Below are 19,178 nucleotides of genomic sequence, written 5' to 3' on the forward strand. Positions count from 1 at the left end.
TTCTTTTTTGCAAAATCTTTGGCCAAAAAAAGATTAATCACCTATTTAACCGCTGTGTCCAATGGTTAGGAGTTGAACCATCGTCCGTTCTTTTGTTCGTTCGTTCGTTCGTTCGTTCGTTCGTGCGTCTGTCAACTTTTTTAGCTCCGCTGTGACCGAAGGTCAGTGGAGCTGATCGGTTAGGGGGTGAGCCGTCGTTGTCCGTTAGTTTGTTCGTTTCATGCGTCTGTCAACTGAAATTACAGAGTCCATTTTCTGCATTTGTCCCCCAGGGGGCACCCCTGTGGGTGAAGTTTCTATTTCTTCAAATTGCTACCAGTCTTACAGTTTTAATCAGATCAATTCCAAATTTGGAATGAATGTTCTATGGGCCTAGGCCTGTAAATTTACTGAGCCATTTTTTGCATTCGTGCACCACGCCAGTTTTCTGGCAAACTTACACTAGGCCACACGTCAAGGCATATTTTCACACGAATCACCCTGGACTTCAAACATACGTAGCTCATACATCGGCAGTGAGTCGGTCGGTCACCGTTTTTATCAAAAATGAAATTTATTTCAATGAATCCCAGGAAGAAGTTTTCACTCGGTACCTTTGAAGTCGGGTCGTTTGGGTTACGGCAAACAGACCATTATTTTGGGATGGCCTAGTAATGTTTCTTAGTTACTAATCCTCGATATCTGACACTTCCTACATTCGTAAACACGTTGATATTACTCTCCAACAATCAAACTGATTAAAAGCAATAGTCACGAGCACAGCATATGCTGTCTGCACCTGTATGTTTTGGTTGTATGATCCAAAGAATTGTCAACTTATTCTCTGAGGGGTTCAAAATATGAACTTGGCTGGTAGATTTCTAGTCAAGCGAGTGCATTTCGTCACTAGTTCACCCAGCAAGTTAGGTCTATTGTCATTTTTCCAAGTCTGTCCATGGACTGAATCGAGTTTCTACCTTCGCTGTGACTGAAGTTTAGCTGAGCTGATGGTTTAGGGAGATAGCCATAGTCGTTCATTCGTCAACTTTTGAGCCTACTTGGGACTCAAAATAATGTTTTTAATTAATCCCTACAAGTTAGCGTTGCCAGATTTCTGATTAAATGGCCCAAAAAGTTATTCTATCGCATTTTTGGCGAAACGAACAAATGGTCTGGTGAAGCATTTTTCATTGAAAATGAATAGAGTACCGGTGTGTCAACAAGGGACAAACATTGGCTGTTGAACCAATAGTGTTGATTTAGGTGTCATGGTTTGGTTTAATGAGTTCTCGAGCCCACAGAAATTTAGTGATCGAGTTGTTTTTAGGGTACTTATTCTTGAAAAACAGGTAAAAACCCACCTTTTTAGCACTAAGTAATGGCAGTGGTTTCCGCCGCATCAATACGGTCACAGGCAAAAGCGAAGCCGTTTCATCCCTTGTTATTTTAATATAGTAAGGTGTCGCGCCCGCTGATACTGATCCTTAACAGCCAATTGTTTATCGAAACTCTATAGAGGATAAATAAACAACATTAACAAGAGGTATTTCTGTGATATTTTGAATTTATTTGCAGTTTAAATTTAGCGCCATTCTCGCGAGATTATCAACAACCCGGAAGTAAAATCCAAGCCAGTTAACAAGCCCCTGTGCTTGGTCCCAATCGATACCGAAACACCAATTCCGTTAGAAACCGGTAGTGACTTTATATCTCGAGTGTACAGGAAAGCTTCCAACACAGGCCTACTTTTGAATTATAACGCCATGTGCCCGTACAAATGGAAAATAGGACTCATCAATACCATGCTTTTTGTGGCTACAATATCTGCAGTGACTGGACCATCTTTTCAGAAGAAATCAATTTCTTGAAAAATCTGTTTAAATCTAATGCATTTCCCATTCATGTCATCGATCAATGTATCAATAGATTTTTGAAATCAAAACAACTCCGAACCTAAACCGAAACCTGTTGATGAAGATGGAATTGATTATTCATTTCATTACCGTATATTGGATACCCGTCAATCCTATTTGCCCGAAAATTAAAATATCTATTTAAAAGGAATTTTGAAATCAACTTGAAATGCGCATTCACTATGACCAAAATTAAGAATTTTTTCTCTTTGAAATGTGCTACCCCTAAATCGCTGAAGGCTAAAGTCATATATAAATCTAATTGTTTATGTGATATAAACACTTCCTATATTGGAAAACTAAACGACATTTGGCCATCAGGATTAAAGAACACAGATCAAAGACTTCTGCGATTGGACTACATCTCGCAATTTGTCACACTTGTGATCAGGAATTCAGTGACAACAAATTCAAAATTCTAGACAAAGGTTCATCTGATCTCGACTGTAAAATTAGGGAGGCCCTGTTTATTTAATCGCAACGACCCTTTTTAAATCAACAATTATTCAGAAACGGCTCATCCTTTATCCTAAATGTATTCAAATGATTAGCTTGTAATTAAATACTTGGTTTGTAATTAACTTAGAATTTAGCACTTGTAATTTTGTAACTTAAGTTGTATATAAACCTGTAGTTTAATCATTTGATTCACTTGTATTTCACCTGATGAGGGGATATAATCGTGAAAACGTTCGTGTCAATTAGGCCTAAATGTCTTTACTCATTAGAAAATGAGGTTTTTAGTGTTATCGCTTCTATGGTAATTCGGATACTTGAACTCTCTTCCTAAGAACGTTAGCATAGTTATCACACGTGTGCTGTTAAAAACAAACACAGATGAGACTGGGAGAAGTCCTGCTTTGGGCGTGTATTTTAATTTAATTCAAGGATGATAAAATCTGGAAATTGTGAGTACAATAATATCTTGTATGTATTAATCATGTAATAAGGGGCTAAGAATTAATGAAGTGATTAGATTTGGAATAAAAGATTGTTGTTTGAAGAATTTGTTCAGCCTATTGTCAGCTGATGGTTTTAATTCGGTAATCTATTCTACATTCGATTGCAATCCAAATTAATTTATAGTAAGTATAATATTTTTGACAATATACACGCAATGATTTGATGGTGAGCCATAGGGCCATCGTCGAGCCTTTATATATGGTCACGAGGGGCGTAGAATATTGAAATTGTTAGATTGTTGAGCATTTAAAACCACTTCCCAAGTGGGCATGGCGTCCCATGACCCCTAGTATTAATTATCATGATCTTTCACATGTTTGTATCCCACTATGGTGCACCTGCGTAAGAAAAATTGTGTCAGACCCAAGATGGCTGTCAAGTGACCTTTTGCCTGAATGTGCACTGAATTCCGAGACCTGTAGCTTCCAAATGGTGTGCCATTTATCATTGGAATTCGTGAAGGGTATACTTTGCGAATAAATTTTAAACATATAGGAACTTTTTGATCAGTCAACGGTGAAGCAATCAGCGTCTATCTTAGTGTCATCAGTCCTCATTTGTGAGTAGAATATGTTTTTTTTTTGGAAAAATATCTACAGGTTTTAACGTATCTTGATATTTGACGACTGTCATCACTGTCATAGGATTCATCCCCACATGCAATTGGGGTTACCCAAGCAGGGCCGGATACAGGGGAGCGCACCTGCGGCACATGTGAATTTATTGACACCCTTGAATTTATTTAGTGCCCTTATAAATAAATGTTGTATCAAAAAATACCATCTGCTACAGCATCCAACTGCAAACAGTCTGAATTCTGTGAACTTCATGTGATTCATAAAACATCCAGCACCCTCTGCTAGCCGGCATTTAGAAGATTCCGGATACTTGACCAACAGCACTTCCGGTAGCGGAGTCTATGGTCTACATTTTCATAGCAAGTGGCACTTTCATTACCGAAAACTATTTTAGAAATCCGAAAACATTATCCAAACATTTTAAAGAATTGCTCTTAATGACAACACTCATTGTATCCTATAAAAGGGTTGGCTAGAATTGCAATAGAATATCCTTTGGAAAGCACGTTCATGTTGCCAAAAATCCTTTGAAGAACACGTTCATGATGCCAAAAATCCTTGAAGGGCATTTTGTTCATGTAGCGTTGCCAAAATCCTTCGAAGGGCAGGTTCCTGTTTTGAAGTTTTGGGATATCTAATCTAGATTCCTTGCCCCGTTTACAATACATTGTGCCCTTTTGAAGTAGTGCTACCCTCTATATCTGGGTTGGGATCTGTTCCTGCCAAGGTGCGTTGAATAGCCGAATAATTTAGTATTTTCTTGTTGTATTGGTACCCAAGCATATTTTGTAGCCGCAATCAATCGCTACTAGTCGTACAGTTTTAACGAGATCAATTCCAAATTTTGGTGTGAATGTTTCAAGGACCAAGGCCTTTGAAGTTACAGAGCCAATTTTTGGATTCATCCCCCAGGGAGCGCCCCTTGGGGTGGAGTTTCTATTTCTTCAAATCGCTACTAGTCCTACAGTTTTAATCAGATCAATTCCAAATTTGGTATGAATGTTCTATGAACCAAGGCCTTTAAAGTGACTGAGCCATTTTTTGGATTCGTTCACCAGGGGGTGCCCCTGGAGATGGAGTTTCTATTTCAAATTGCTATTAATCCTACAGTTTTAATCAGATCAAGTCCAAATTTGGTATGAATGTTCTATGGATCAATACCTACAAAGTACAAACCCTTTTTGGATTTGGCCACCCCCCTAGGTATGCAGCTTCTATTTCTTCAAATCACACAGCGGAGCTATATAAGCGGTAGGCTCCTTGTTGATGGTTTCAATGATTTTTTCAGTATGTTTTGAACATTGAATATCTTTCATCTTTACTTTAGGAGTTGGTATATGGGATTGTAGGTATGGTACATTACAGCAGTGGTCGGCAATACCATACGCCATCCAAACCAAGTATAAGGTACTGTTGTAATAATATTGAATATAATAACTGTTATTTGAATAGTGCAAGTGGATCGGCTTAGTCAAAACGGCACAGCTGCAGTGTATGGCTAACCGTCCTTATCTGTATGGTGCATTGTGCGTGAGGGTACATGTAGTGTTGAAGTTGATTCCAAACCTGAGGTTATTGTGTTTTAGGAAGAGCACTGACATATTTACTGATTTTCAAGTTGGTGTCCCTGTTGCAGGGATTATAATTTTCCCCCGATCGGCAGATTTCTGTCTTTTCAATCATTTTTCATCATTTTTCGGATCAATGCGAATCCGTTGAATAAAAGGGATTGCCATGAAAGCGTTTCCCGATTGGTTTTTAAATGCGACCATTTTGTAAGAGGCATGTGTATTCTAACAAAGTTTTCTCTGTTGGCTGACCGTGTGTCTGTGGATATATGTCTCTGCATTGTTGATTTTTCACTGAGGCTTGCTCGCGTAGTGCTGAAAAAAAACTTTTGTGGCCCGTAAGGTGAGCTAAAGAGCATCTGACAAACAAATCCGCCATAGGACAACATTTAACTATCTGTTCCACTTGTTTTGTTCCACAGCTGGCACATGTGGTTCGCCACATGCAGTCCATACATTACATCTATCAGCTGGCTGTCACCAGTGCAACTTACTGCTTTTGGTGTCCTCTCTCCAGTGCCTTACTTATGCAGCGCACACTGCTAAGATAACAAAAATGTTGCTTGCATACGTACAATCGTTTTTTGCAGTAAACCCACTTAAGTTGATTAATTTGGGTATCAATTCCTGATTCTGCTTCATTTATTTAGCCAAATGAAAATGTAAAACTAATTCGAAAAAAAAATATACCTGTAAGTGGCATTGGTTCTTAGCTGTAGTTCCGACAGCTGGGATCACGATGATTTGATGTATTTAGACATCATTTCATCCTATTAAAGTGATGAAAAACTTAATTAAAAACTTACCGGCAACAAAGAGAAGGAAGCCCACCATTTGAATATGTTACACAGTTAAGTTTCCTTGCATGGATACTTCAAAAAGCCTCAACAGATACTCATTTTTAGCTCAAAGAGCTATATAACGATGCCTGGAGATCAGTTGTGTATGTAACCTATCGTGCCAAACACACACTGTCTGTATGAATGTGTTGACATAAAGAAATAGATCCAGGATTTTGGCTGAAAGTTTTTAACATTGTATCACACTGAACAGTGATGATAGACGATCAGAATCATTTTGAATAAGAGTTAGAGATTTTGAATAAGAGTAAGAGATAGAAGTTAGAGATTTTGAATCAGCTAGTAGTTGATATTTATTCATTTACGACAGGATGACTATGTCACTTAGTTTGAACAGCTAGCTGTGCCAATACGCGTGAAAACAGCAAAATCATTTCTACAGAAATGTCTTTGTCAATAGGTACTTGACTGTTAGAAGAATCCTTTTATTGGTTTATACAGCTAAATAGGCCTTTCGGCTTTGGTTCAGTCGTTTCTTTTTCTAATTACCTTTTGATAGTTTCATAATTCACATGGCCAGTTTGACAGAAATTAAGAAGTTCTTGCAGAGTAGATATAAGTTGCAAGGAACCAATCAAGCCAGCATATGTCAGCTGCTGTTCTTGTGAAACCCACAGCCGCGGTATCATTGTCTTACTATAATACACTTTTACCTCTGCATGTCTGCATATGTTGTAACCACAATCAGTTGTAAATAGAAAGATCTGATCTTGAGTATAAACAATGTAGGGCCTATTGGTTGTTTTTTCTCATTATTTTGATCATAGGCCCTTGGTATTTCGCATAAACTCTAACAGTATATATATTGCACTATGTATTTTTCAGATTTTCACTATGGATAGATATATATTTGTTCCATGTGGCGGTACAATTTATCAGTGCACATTTTCGAGTGATGCATTAACGTTGAACTCTGCACTTGGTAAACAATCCGATCCTGAAGCTAGTGTAGAAAGCTATTGGGCAGCAGCAAATAAAAATAATAAAGCTGAAACATATCAGTTGGAACCTCTCACTAAATTGCTGAAACAGATTGATAAAGAAACGGTAGGAATAGGATTTGTGCAATAATTTTGATAAAGACCCATCAAACATGAAATCTTTGAATATTATTTATTCGTATAAGTTATGCATCAATTCATAGATCAGGGCTTGAAACTTGTTCTAATAAACCTGCATCAAGTTAAGGTTTAACATTTGTCGAACTTTCAGGTTCAACCGGCAGAATTCAAGAAAATATTGAACGATGTTCTTGTTCTAGTTCACAACATTAAGCAACCAGATGCAGCTATTGCCAGTCAGTTCCATTCCTTATGGAAGACATGTTGTGAGAGCAAGAATATTTGGCCTGAAAATCTTCTGCTGGAACTCATTGAGCGGAAACTTCTACCAATGAGGTAAATCTTGACTTGGTAAATCTTGTGCCAGATGCAAGATGGCTATCCTGTGACTTTTTTGCTCAAAATTTTATGTCAGAATTCTGAGGTTTGATTGTGTTCACTTTGCAAGGCCATCTATAGATGGAATCTAGTTATTTTGAGCTTTCGATGCGCTGTATGTGTTTCTTTTTATGTATGTGTTTGTTTTTGGTCTATGTATCTACCCTAGGTACATATTCAGTCTTAAAATTGGTTTGAATAGAATTTAGACAGCTGACTGGTGACCATCGAGTTGATTTTAGAACTTTAACAGGGATTACAATTCCCCGCGGTTTCCCGCGGATTTCGGTATTGAAAAATATCAATTATCCAAATAGTCCAAAAATGATGTAAAAGTATGAGGGGGGTGATCTCACTCAATTGGTCTGGCGCGATCGGTAATCAGGCGAACCGTAAGCTTTCGGTGCCTGTTTTACTTATCTTCGCGTAAAAGTATCACATTTCAATTCATATCTATTGCAACAGTGATTTTGTATCTACATTTGTACATAGAACTCGAGTTCTATGATTTGTACTACGATGAGTGTGTATGTATTTTATTGATCGGTGCAGACACCAGTAGTAATGTATAGAGGCCTACTTACTGTTGCCGCGCGTGTGTGGCGAATGCCTTCAGATATTATACACTACTGGGTGATGATTTTTAGTGAGCATTCATCGGCGCACTTTAACTGCAGTAATAATCCACCTCGACCCGTAGTGCATTAAATGCTGAATGTCATCGAATGAGGATGTACCACATTGGAACTAGCCATTACCTTCCAAAATAAAGTAGTCGTTCATGCGTTCAAGATCGCTCTTTCGTGCTCGGAAAACGCTTTTAATTTCTAAAATTTTCTTACGGGAGTACCCCCTCATATCCCTGATGGTCTCATCAAAGGTGATTTTTCTAGTTAGCATCGGTTGACGTACATTACGTCATGCCAATGCTAGTAAAATGGATCGAAAATAGTAATATGAAAGAATAGCGCAGACTCTTCTCATTTTCATAGTAACTTCAAATTGTCACTCCGTTCACGTAAAACATTAGAAACAGCTGAAAATGACTCAAAATAATGTTTCATTTATTCCCCAAAAAAGTGTTCTATCGCATTTTTCTCGTTAGTTATCTGTTGGATGAGAGGGGTTAAGCAATGGCGTAGTGATATGTCCGCATTGACATATGCAGTAAAGCTTAATTATCTGAAAATGTAGGTGTATTCAATAAATTATCAACTTTTTAGCCCACTTGGGACTTAAGTCCCAGCGGGCTATTGCGTTCACTTTTTTTATGCTGTTGTCCTTCGTCCGTAGACAGAATCAAGTTATTTTGGGAAGTTTTGAAAACGCTTCAATGTAATGTCTTGATATTTTGGTTACCCATGTATCTACCCTAGACACATCTTCAGCCCAAAAATTGGCCCTGTCAGTCAATATGGCCGACTGGCAGCCATCGTTGTTCGCCAAAATCATCACTCTTAATAGGTTTTTGAACCTTTTGAGGGAAATTTTGAAAACGCTTTGATCAATTAACTTAATCTTTCGTATATATTTGAATCCCCCAGGGCCTATCAGCATAACAAAAATTGGGTGGATTGGACTCAAGATGGCCGTGTTATGACCTTTTAAGTGCCCAAAAATGTCAATTTTGGCCCGAATTCTTAGTCCTGTACCTTCCTACTGGTTTGCCATTTCTCATTGCAATTGCTGATGGGTATTCTTTGGAAAGGGATGTTTTATACCTGGGACAGGTATTGTTGATCAGCCATTTATGACGCAATTGGCGGCCATCTTGGTGTCATCAGCACTCATTCATAGGTGGGAATAAGTTTTTCGACATTATATTGATACCTAAGCATATTTTGTTACCACAATGAATTAGCAAGTTGTAGCTTATAACGTGTTCTATGATTGTGGTGAGTTTCAAGGTCTTTGGTTTTGTATATGGCCACCAGGGGGCGTTGAATAATACAATATCTTAGTATTTCTATATCATATTTGTAACAATGCATATTTTGTTACCACAATCAATTGCAAAGTTGTTACGCATGACATCGTCTATGATTGTGGTGAGTTTTAAGGACATGAGTTATTCTATATGGTCACTAGGGGGCGTTGAATAGTTGAATAACTTAGTATTTCCCTATTATATTGGTACCAAGGCATATTTTTTTACCATGATCAATTGCAAAGTTCTAGCTCATGACATTTTCTATGATTGTGGTGAGTTTCAAGGTCATTGGGTTTTGAATATGGTCACCAGGGGGCATTGAATAGTAGAATAACTTAGTATTTCCATATTAAATTGGTAACGAGGCTTATTTTGTTATCACAATCAATTACAAAATCGTAGCTGCTGACATGTTCTATGATCGTGGTTAGTTTCAAGGTGATTGGTTTTTGTATATGGTCACCAGGGGGCGTTGAATATTGAAATTGTTAGATTGTTGAGCATTTGAAACCACTTCCCAAGTGGGAATGGTGTCCCTGGACCCCTAGTTTAGAATTGGATCGAATGGCCACAGTAGCTCAGTGTCAGTGAGATAAGGCGCGATGCTGTTGAATCCACTGTCAGTGCTGAGTGACGACATGTGGGTTCCAGTCCTGCTGGCTTCAACAATGTGCAACACTTCAAAGGCTGTCCCATTGTGAGGTTAAATGAACAACCAATATGGTAAGTTTTGGGAAACCAAACAACATAAAGCCAAACAAGCAATCATCAGCCGGCCTCCCTCAGCTGCTGAGTGACACCAACACTGGCATTGCTCTCTGTGCGACATTTTGCATGGGTACGTTTGACCGGTATATCTACGTACTTATTATGTATCAGAGGATCTTGTATTCAGAAAATTGTTGTTTTTGTTTTCATTATTCAGTAGGGCCTAACGGTTCATGCAAAAACCACAGTCAGTCGAGAGTCACCCTTACAGTTGTACATCGTTGATACGAATGTCGTGGAGGCGAAAGTGTCGAAATTGTTGTATTAAATGGGTTTTTGTATCCAAATCTTGATTTATATAAATATCTTAGCTGGGACATGATGGAAAACATCAGAATAAACTAGTTTCGTCTTTTTAACAGAATCGCATTAATGAGGTTTAACAATACAAATAGCAGTTTAATCATTTTAACAGTTTAATCTACCAATGCTTCAAGGCCCATGGGCCTCTTGTTCAATTTTCATCTTACCAAAATTTGCTACCCAATATTCCGCTGAGGATAGTTGCATTGTTTAGATGGTACGAAGCTAAAAATTTATTTCGAATTATTCCATTATTTTGCAGTTCTATGGTTGATGTCTTTGATGTTATTGTGCAGCGGAAGTGCACACAAATGTTGATTACTGCCATTGGGGTTCTAAAGCATATCCCGGAAGCTTGTATTGTTGGATCACTTCAATTCATTCTAAAGTAAGAATTCAAATACAGTGAAACTCTTAATTCAATTATTCCCAATGGATTAAATTGTTTCATTATGAGCAGTCTTGGACATGGCCTCTGGACTTCCATATGCTCCAAGGGATAAAATTGGAGTATAATTCTTTATTTTATCTGTTGGTTCTCTGGTCATGGATGAGTTTGGAAGCATTCACTGTCCAGGCCAGATGACAAATACGACCAATACCTGATACCATTTGTTATAACAAAATGTGTATGTGTGTCTCTGTCTGGGTCTGTCAAATTGTGTTTGATATGACAAATGCAGGGATGAAAATCTTACGTGGAAATCTGCGGTTGGATATCTATTTTTATCATTCTTGTGATTCATGTAGATCCGTTGAGAAAATAGTACCAGGTAGTGGTTATAGTTTTGAGGAAAAGTTCTGAGTTGAGATCATAGCACACTTAATGAACAGACCGTAAAAGCGTCTTATAAAACCGGTGCTACGATCTATAAAACTTTCATATACAACATTGTTGCGAAACATCGGTATTGTCTAAAGCCACCTGTCAGCGCGAGTTTCAACAAATCAATAATTGCATAAAATAGCGCTGGCGCTGCGCGGGAGTTTTATATTTAGAATTTGCGGTCGCGTTCATTCAACAAGGAATATGTATATGTAATCAATAATAAAATTAGTCATTGTTTCAATCCACGCACTTTGTGTTGGTCCTGAGCAATGGATAGGAAAATTATAGATAGGGGCTCTGCTTTGGACCCCTCAACCATTGACTCAGGGATTAAGTATAAATGGAACTGGTCCTGGTTGGAGACTGAGGTTGAGGAAATCACTTTGAACCAGTGTTTCAGAAAGGTTAATATACCTGGTAAAGCTATTTGCCTATGGTGTAATGCTGAAATCAAATATGGTGGAAGCACTGTCCGATAACTGTAAATCAACGAAACATCGAGATATTATCCAGATAAGAAAGACAAATTATTCTTTACCCAGATCAGGTAGGTCTCATTTATTTTTCAGTCGCAAAACATTATGAGGCCTAATTCATGGATTTTATCATTTAATTCCAAAATCCATCCATAATATGGAGCCTACATTGACGGATAATGGCCTTTCTTGTCTTGCAGAGAAATCTCAGGGTGGAAATGAACCATATGGTATCCACCCCATGTTTCAGAAATGTTTATCATCAAGTTCCAGTCATAACCCGCCTGCACCCACACCGTTGATCCCTATCCAAGACCGTATTCATAATTCTGAAGCTATTTTGCTCGGATTCATCGCAGAACATAATTTACCATTTTCAATAGTCCGGATTTAATAAGACTTTCAAAATCATTTGCCAAGGACAGGAAAGCTTTGTCTCGTTTGAAAATGTCTCGTATAACTGCATCATATAAAATGAAGCAGTGTCAAAACTTTTGCTGATGTTCTCAGCGCCGAATAAAAACTACTTTGCGTTAAATGTGGAGGAAGCAACGAGTTTGAATTTAAAAAAGGTGCTATAGTTTTCTGATATTGTCGACTCCACGACAATTAGGATGCACATATCTAGGTATAGTGCATTGCAGACTGTTAGACATTCGCTGGCTGATAAATCTGCTTTTGATTCATTGGAATGATGTCAAACATGATCAAATTTATCCTGGCTTGGCAGTAAACATGTCTAAAGCTGCTGAGCGACACAAGAATGAGCTCGAAGAAGCAAGGACCCAAAAGAAACAAAGGTTAACTAACCATCAAGCTCTGGAAATGACAAGAATCACCAAACGAAGGGCACGGACATTGACCATGGAAATGTCTAAACGAGCAAGAAATACCTATGCAAGTGCGCTTCAAGTGAAGGTAAAACGAGCAGAACGTCTGGAGAAACTTAAAAAATTGGCGGAAAAACTGAGAAACAAGTATCAACACAATTAGGACCATAGTCTGATCGAAGTGTTATAAACTATTTTTTAAATTCACTTCATGTTATAAGCATTTGGAAAAAGTCAATAAAAAATCATCGTCTAATTTTGGTTTGTATGCTCATATAAGTTTTCCTATAATTGGTGAATCATTCAACAATTTTATTATAGAAAGTGAGTAGACATTAATTTGTTAACATGTGATTGATTTATAAAGAATTTACACATACATTTTGGAATACAATATGCTTTTATCAGAATTTTGATACATTTGGAACAATAACCTAAAATATTTTTGAAAAGTAATGTACTTCCTGCGTAGCAGCACCATTCGCATTCAAATTGAGAGAATTACCGCTATAAAATATTTAAAATATGCAGCTAGGGATTCGAAACCTAACTGGTCTCACTATATCTAAGGTTTGGATATTGTTGGAGCCATCCTTTTCATTGACTCCAGACATAAACAACAAACGATCGACCGTGCGTGGAAGCAGTCTTATTTTGTCATTAGTCAATGCTGGATAATAACCTCAGATGCGCCAAGAACCCCTTGAAATTTCAAAATTTTCTTGGGGAAGGACCCCCAAACCGCCAGCAGTTTTATCGTAGTTTTACTTACTTCCGCGTTTTTCAAACTACTCCGTTTTCATCCCTGCAAATGTGAACACAATTTAAGTTTATTCTTAGTTTGATGTATTACAACGAACGCTTTTTGGAATTTGCCTACATATTTTTATCTAAGCATTGTGTCCTTTCTCATTTTTTTAATATCAATTGATTGGCAATGATTTTTCTATTCAACTCTCAGAAGTACACCACAGAATTCTAAGCAGTTTAGAGCCGTCTTTTGGATTGTTTCGGTAAAAATCACAAAATGAAGGGATTCGGTAGTAGCATAAGGGGGCTTTCATTTCAGTTGTAGGAGTTGCCCATTTTCTATGCATACTGTATTCATTTTGCCATTTGTCCGCAGTGTTTTCTGTGCCCCAGTGCCTAAACTGTTGAACGGATTTCCCTATCTTTCTACAATTGTAATGTACAAGATGTGGTAACTGATAATTGATTAGATTTTGGGTCCTGTTGGTACAAGTTCAAGCCATTTTGCCATTTTCATTACTGGTTGGGGGTTTTTGGCTGTGTATAGAAAAATCGTTGACAATCAATCTGAAATCAGAGAATGCTGGTAAAAAACCATAGAAAAAGTATTGTTTGGAAATACACAATTTAGTTCTGTCAATTGAAATTTTCTCATATTATACTCAAAGCAACTTACTGACCTATATCATGTACAGTTATTCATTTCCTGCATTTCTTTTACAGAAATTTATCGAACACAGATATATCGTCTCTAGTGAATTCAATTGAAGAAAGAAAGAGCTATCTATCTGGTGATAAATTCAAGACAATGTATCCTTATTCAGCTCGAATCTAGCAAGTGTATGCCTTCACTCATGTATGCCTTCACTTGTAGCCATTATCAACGCTTAGCGCTATTTGTCAGACTTAACTTGTCTCCAGAAAGGAGTATTTTATTGAAAAAATTTACATCAAATCCAATTCGATTTTATTCTGCAATTAAATCAATAAAATAAAGGGTAAAGGTTGAAGAATGGTTTAAAAGAAAGATGTACAAAAATATGAGATTTAAGGTACCCCAGTGTCCATTGAGGTAGTCCAATCTATTACCTCACGTTTTTTCCAGAGGCATTGAATAGCGGAATAACTTAGAATTTCCATATTATATTGATACCTAGGCACATTTTGTAACTCCAAAAATTGCAAAATTATAGCTCGGCAAATCCAAGATTGTGGTTTCAAGGTCATTGATTTTTGTGGTCGGCATTGAGCCGACCACAATGTTTTAGTGGTTCGACGTGCAAGCACTTCATTTTCCCACTTTTCTCTGTTATTTGACATAAGATAGCTTTGTAACTTTCTCGGTCAGTCTGAAATTTGTTGCGTTTTCCTGAGTTTGTTAAAAGAAAGAATGAATTTATTTCTGAAAGGAGAAATTGAAGGAATTCTGTAAAATCATAATTATCTTCCTGTCTGATGTCATATCGGGATATCCCTTGACTTTTGCGCATCGATATGGCTGTGGTGATCGGCCTTTCTAAAAAAAGAATTCTTACTCTTTGAGGTGTGCCGCTTCTGGTTGTATTGTATATCGAAGGCCTAAAAAAACATTTTGCGATGTAATTTAAATTAACAACGTATATTTGGTTATGATATGAGCCCTGGGCAAGGACATCAAACCAGCACTTCTCATGCGCGTAATCAGCTAGATTTGTGTTCCAAAAACCAATTCATCATGTATCACATGACTAGTAAAGTTTTCTGATCCTCACTTCAAAAGTTAAGAACTAAATTAAATTAATTGTTGTCATCCGATCAACTCTTACTAAAATTCAGAGAAAGATGAGAAAGATTGATTAGCATCTTGTACTGTGGTACCGTAGTTTGCAATATTTACGCGGAGCTGTGATGATAGTGCCCTCGTTTTAGTAACAGGTGTAGCTCTTCAAAATCAACAAAGCTGTTAATATTTCGATAAAGGGTAATCTGTTGATAGAAAAAGATTTTTACGAAAATATTTGAACTAAAATTAATGATGCATATGCCCAGGGTCATCTTGACGGAAAAACGTTTGTATATGCAGATTAATTTTAAAGAATAGTAATTTGCATTAAAAAGCATTGTGTAGTATATACTTGAAATCGAACCCGTGAATTGATGCGGCTCATTCACTACGATCCTGCCTCTCTGCGGGTATCATCTATTTGACCCTACTTCATAATTGCACTGGATATCGATGAGACGATTACCCAACAGAGTAGCTACGGATTGGCGCGGCAGCTTTGAGAGTATGCAGACTGTGACCTTCTTATCGGTGTATAAGTTGCGTTCCCACGTGGCAGTGGCCTGGTGTTCGTAACTGTCACTGAGCTTCTTCGATCAAAAATGTTTCTAACCCGACCACATAGAAAGATTGTTTCTAGTTTGTATGTGCTAACCAGGGGCATATATACAACGTGAGAAATGTATTGGTACCTAGGCATATTTTGTTACCTCTATCAATTGCAAAATTGTAGTTCATGACATGATCTATGAATGTGGTGAGTTTTCAAGGTGTGGTGAGTCTCAATGAATGTGGTTTCATTTCTCAATATGTTTAGTGGTGTTTAATGTTAAGATTTTCTGATTGTTAAGGTAACCACTTCTCAAGCGGGCATGGTCTCCCTTGAACCCTAGTTCATGAGCAGGAGCCAGTGGATGGAATCTTTAGAAATTTTTGACATGATGTTCGTGTGACGATTTCGATGCTAGTGACGAATTACGTAGCTTCCTTTTATATTAGACGCGTATATTTTTCACATCAAACACTAGAACTAAAATAAATAACACGACATAGAATAATATATAAAAAAAATAAATCTAATAATAAATTAATCATATATACACTTGGCTCACAAGCCTCCTATCCAACACAGTATCTGCACACAGCCTACTGCTTCACACAGAGATCCACCCCAAAGTTCTCCCATATCAGATCCAACCCAGTACTTAAAGAACCAAACCCGACCAAGCCTAATAAGTACATACTAAAAACTCGACAACCATGACACACAATATAAACCACAGACTATAGACCACAACACCATTTACTGAAGAATGCCTACAAAATAAAAGCATTACCGCTCATACATAAATAAGTCAATTAGTAAATAAGTAAATCAATAATGAAAACACTGAAACCGTCACAGTTGGATCATGAAAAGGAGAACCCTATTTTATTTTAGACTAGCTGTAGGCTGAGCGTATTACCATACAAATGGAGCAAATTCAAATGACATGGTTTCCAGATGAATGGCCTTTTGACTATGCAACTGAGTAAATATTTATTCAAATCAATCATTAAAGCATTATTCATTTTCCAATTCCTAAGGAGCTAAATTTTGAAAAAAGGTCTCGTTAAAATTTACATGAGGTTATTATCTGAACGCAATAATATCAGTTTTAAAAAGCCAAACGGAAAGCAAGGTCTCCTCTATGATTGGCTTTGCCGCAGAATTCAGTTGTTTGTGTGAACCTGCGATATTGTGTACTGTTTTACTTCCAGCTTTTATTCTAAGATTTATAATTGTATTTCAAGATTGAATGTCTATGAAATCTTAAGTTGATTTGGTTTTTTGGGGGGAACATTGTTATTTACACTACAGAGAATATCATTGACTATTGCGCAAGGTTTAGGAAATATAGCGTTTTCTCAAATCGGATGCACGACCTTGATATGCTAATTTGCCATCTGCTCAAATAGCATATACAATCAAACTTTTTTCTGCAAAAAGAAAATTCAAATCCAATTTAATTTTACTTTATTGAACAAATGAAAGATCAAATCCAATTTGGCAAATATCCTTGTGAGCTGGTAACAGGCTTAACCAGAGCATAGCTTGTTCTGATTTTTCCGTAACCTTTCCAAAAAATCAAGTGATAATACAGCTTTCTGTTTCAAGAAAATAATCATGGATTTTTTTTCTCTCAGAAATTGATTTGTAATGGACATGCTAAATCAATTTTTATGGCTAATTACATTTTTATGCCCCCTGGCTCAACTTTGGTTGAGGGGGTACTTGGTACACAACAAAGGCATCACTTTGAGCAGTACCCTATTCAAAATTGAGTTGATTCGATTCAAATTATGGCCACCATATGGTGACATGAAAAAATGACATAGAGGCCGGAATTTACCAATATTTTTCAAACTTAGTACACAACTAGGGCTACAGAGCTACAGAGGGGCCGATATGAAAAACGTTAATGGCCATTAGGCTGCAATGGTTGACTGGTTTTTCAAACTTAGTACGCAGAACCCTTTTCAAAATCAGGTTCCTTCAATTCAAATTGTGGCCACCAGGGGGTCGGCATAAAAAACTAGAGGCAATTTTTTTTAGCCCACTTGGGACATTCGCTGACATGTTCTATGATTATGATTATGGTGAGTTTGAAGATTATTGGTTTTTGTATATGGTCACAAGGGGGAGTTGAATATTGAAATCGTTAGATTGTTGAGCATTTGAAACCACTTCCCATGTTGGCACGGTGTCCCTGGACCCCTAGTTTGACTTGGAACACGACTAAGGTATCGCTTTAGACAGAACCTTATGAAAATTGGGTTGATGCAGTTCACACTAGTAGGCCGACATGATAAACGATTTAACCACTCCTAAGGCTGCAATTGTCAACCAATTTTCTCAAAACTTAGGGCAGAACCCTTTTAAAGATTAAGTTGATGTGGTTCAAATTATGGCCACCATATCTGTTCAGATAATTGCTCGCAGATTTAAGTAAGTGGGAAAACCCGCTAGGGATCATTCATTTATTAGGTACGCATGAAATTTAAATTTTTTTCCCCTCCCCCTCTGTACGCAAGATCGGCCATTTTTTCATTACAGTACGCTATTGCACTTACCCCTCCCCCTCCCCTAATGCGTTTGTAATAAATGAATGACCACCTACCATGTATATTCATGATGAATCGTCATGCAGTTGTGTGTTATGGAGATCGTATCAATAGACAAATTTTCATGAAAACTTCTGGATTCAATCAAGGGGAACATCTTAGGCCTTTTGATTACTCGGAGCACGGATTCTCTGAAATTCTGCCAAAAACTTCATGGCGAAGATAGGTATGCGTTTCCATTCATAATTTGAATAAAGACATTTCTTGGCCAGACATAGTCTGAGCCTATTACTATACAAATGGAGCGAATTTAAAAGACATGGTTTCCAGAGTAAAGGCTCTTTGACTGTGCAACTGAGCATATATTCATACAAATCATTCATTAGAGCATTATCCATTCTCCAACCCCTATGAAGCGGAATTTGAAAGAGGGCCTCGTTGAAATTTATATGAGCTTTTTCGCGAAAGATATCTTGTTTTAAAAAGCCAATCAGAATGCGAAGACTACTCTATGATTGGCTTAGCCGCAAAGATCAGCAGATGTTCGCGTGAACCCACGGTATCGTCTACCGTTTTACTTCGGGATTTCATTTTAAGATCTAAAATTGTATTTCAATATCGATTTTCTGTGAAATCTTTAGTTAATTTGGTTTTTGGGAGGAATATTTGTATTTGCACTACAGATAATGTCATTAACATTTGTGCAGAAAGTCTGGGAAAAATGGCTTTTCTCAAATCGGATGGATGACCTTGATATGCTAATTAGCCATGTGCTCAAACTGCAAATTCAATCAAATTTTATTCTGCAAAAAATATCAAATTCAATTCATTTTTACTTTGTTGAACAAGGTAAAACAGCAAATCAAATTCAATTTTGTTTTATTGAGCAAATTTCAGAAAATTCAATTCTATTCTGCCTTCAAATCAATAAGACCAAGGGAAAAGATTTATCTGAAGTATTTGTTCCTGCCAGCTCCAGTCACTGTCCTGTGCTACTGGCTGGCCATAGAGCCCCTTGGGGCTCTAGTTTTCATGATATTTTCCGTCCTAATTTTCGATCTAATTGTCTGTAAAAGGTCAGTCTTCTCCCATCAAGTTTAAAAGTTAAGTTTAAAAGTTCAAGGT

General features: G+C 37.3%; 1 protein-coding gene across 3 annotated transcripts in view; it reads left to right on the forward strand.

Annotated features, from left to right (window-relative positions):
* Positions 1 to 19,178, forward strand: part of LOC141904606 (nucleolar protein 11-like) — a 40,846-nt gene that overhangs the window by 13,386 nt on the left and 8,282 nt on the right. For all 3 annotated transcript variants that reach the window (XM_074793217.1, XM_074793219.1, XM_074793220.1), the window contains exons 6-10: positions 4,761 to 4,840; positions 6,687 to 6,908; positions 7,074 to 7,258; positions 10,564 to 10,689; positions 13,910 to 13,996. In XM_074793217.1, coding sequence (XP_074649318.1) covers positions 4,761 to 4,840; positions 6,687 to 6,908; positions 7,074 to 7,258; positions 10,564 to 10,689; positions 13,910 to 13,996 — 700 coding nt within the window. The remainder of the gene's footprint in view (positions 1 to 4,760; positions 4,841 to 6,686; positions 6,909 to 7,073; positions 7,259 to 10,563; positions 10,690 to 13,909; positions 13,997 to 19,178) is intronic.

This window comes from Tubulanus polymorphus, chromosome 4 (genome assembly GCF_964204645.1).
Source record: "Tubulanus polymorphus chromosome 4, tnTubPoly1.2, whole genome shotgun sequence".
NCBI lineage: Eukaryota > Metazoa > Nemertea > Palaeonemertea > Tubulaniformes > Tubulanidae > Tubulanus > Tubulanus polymorphus.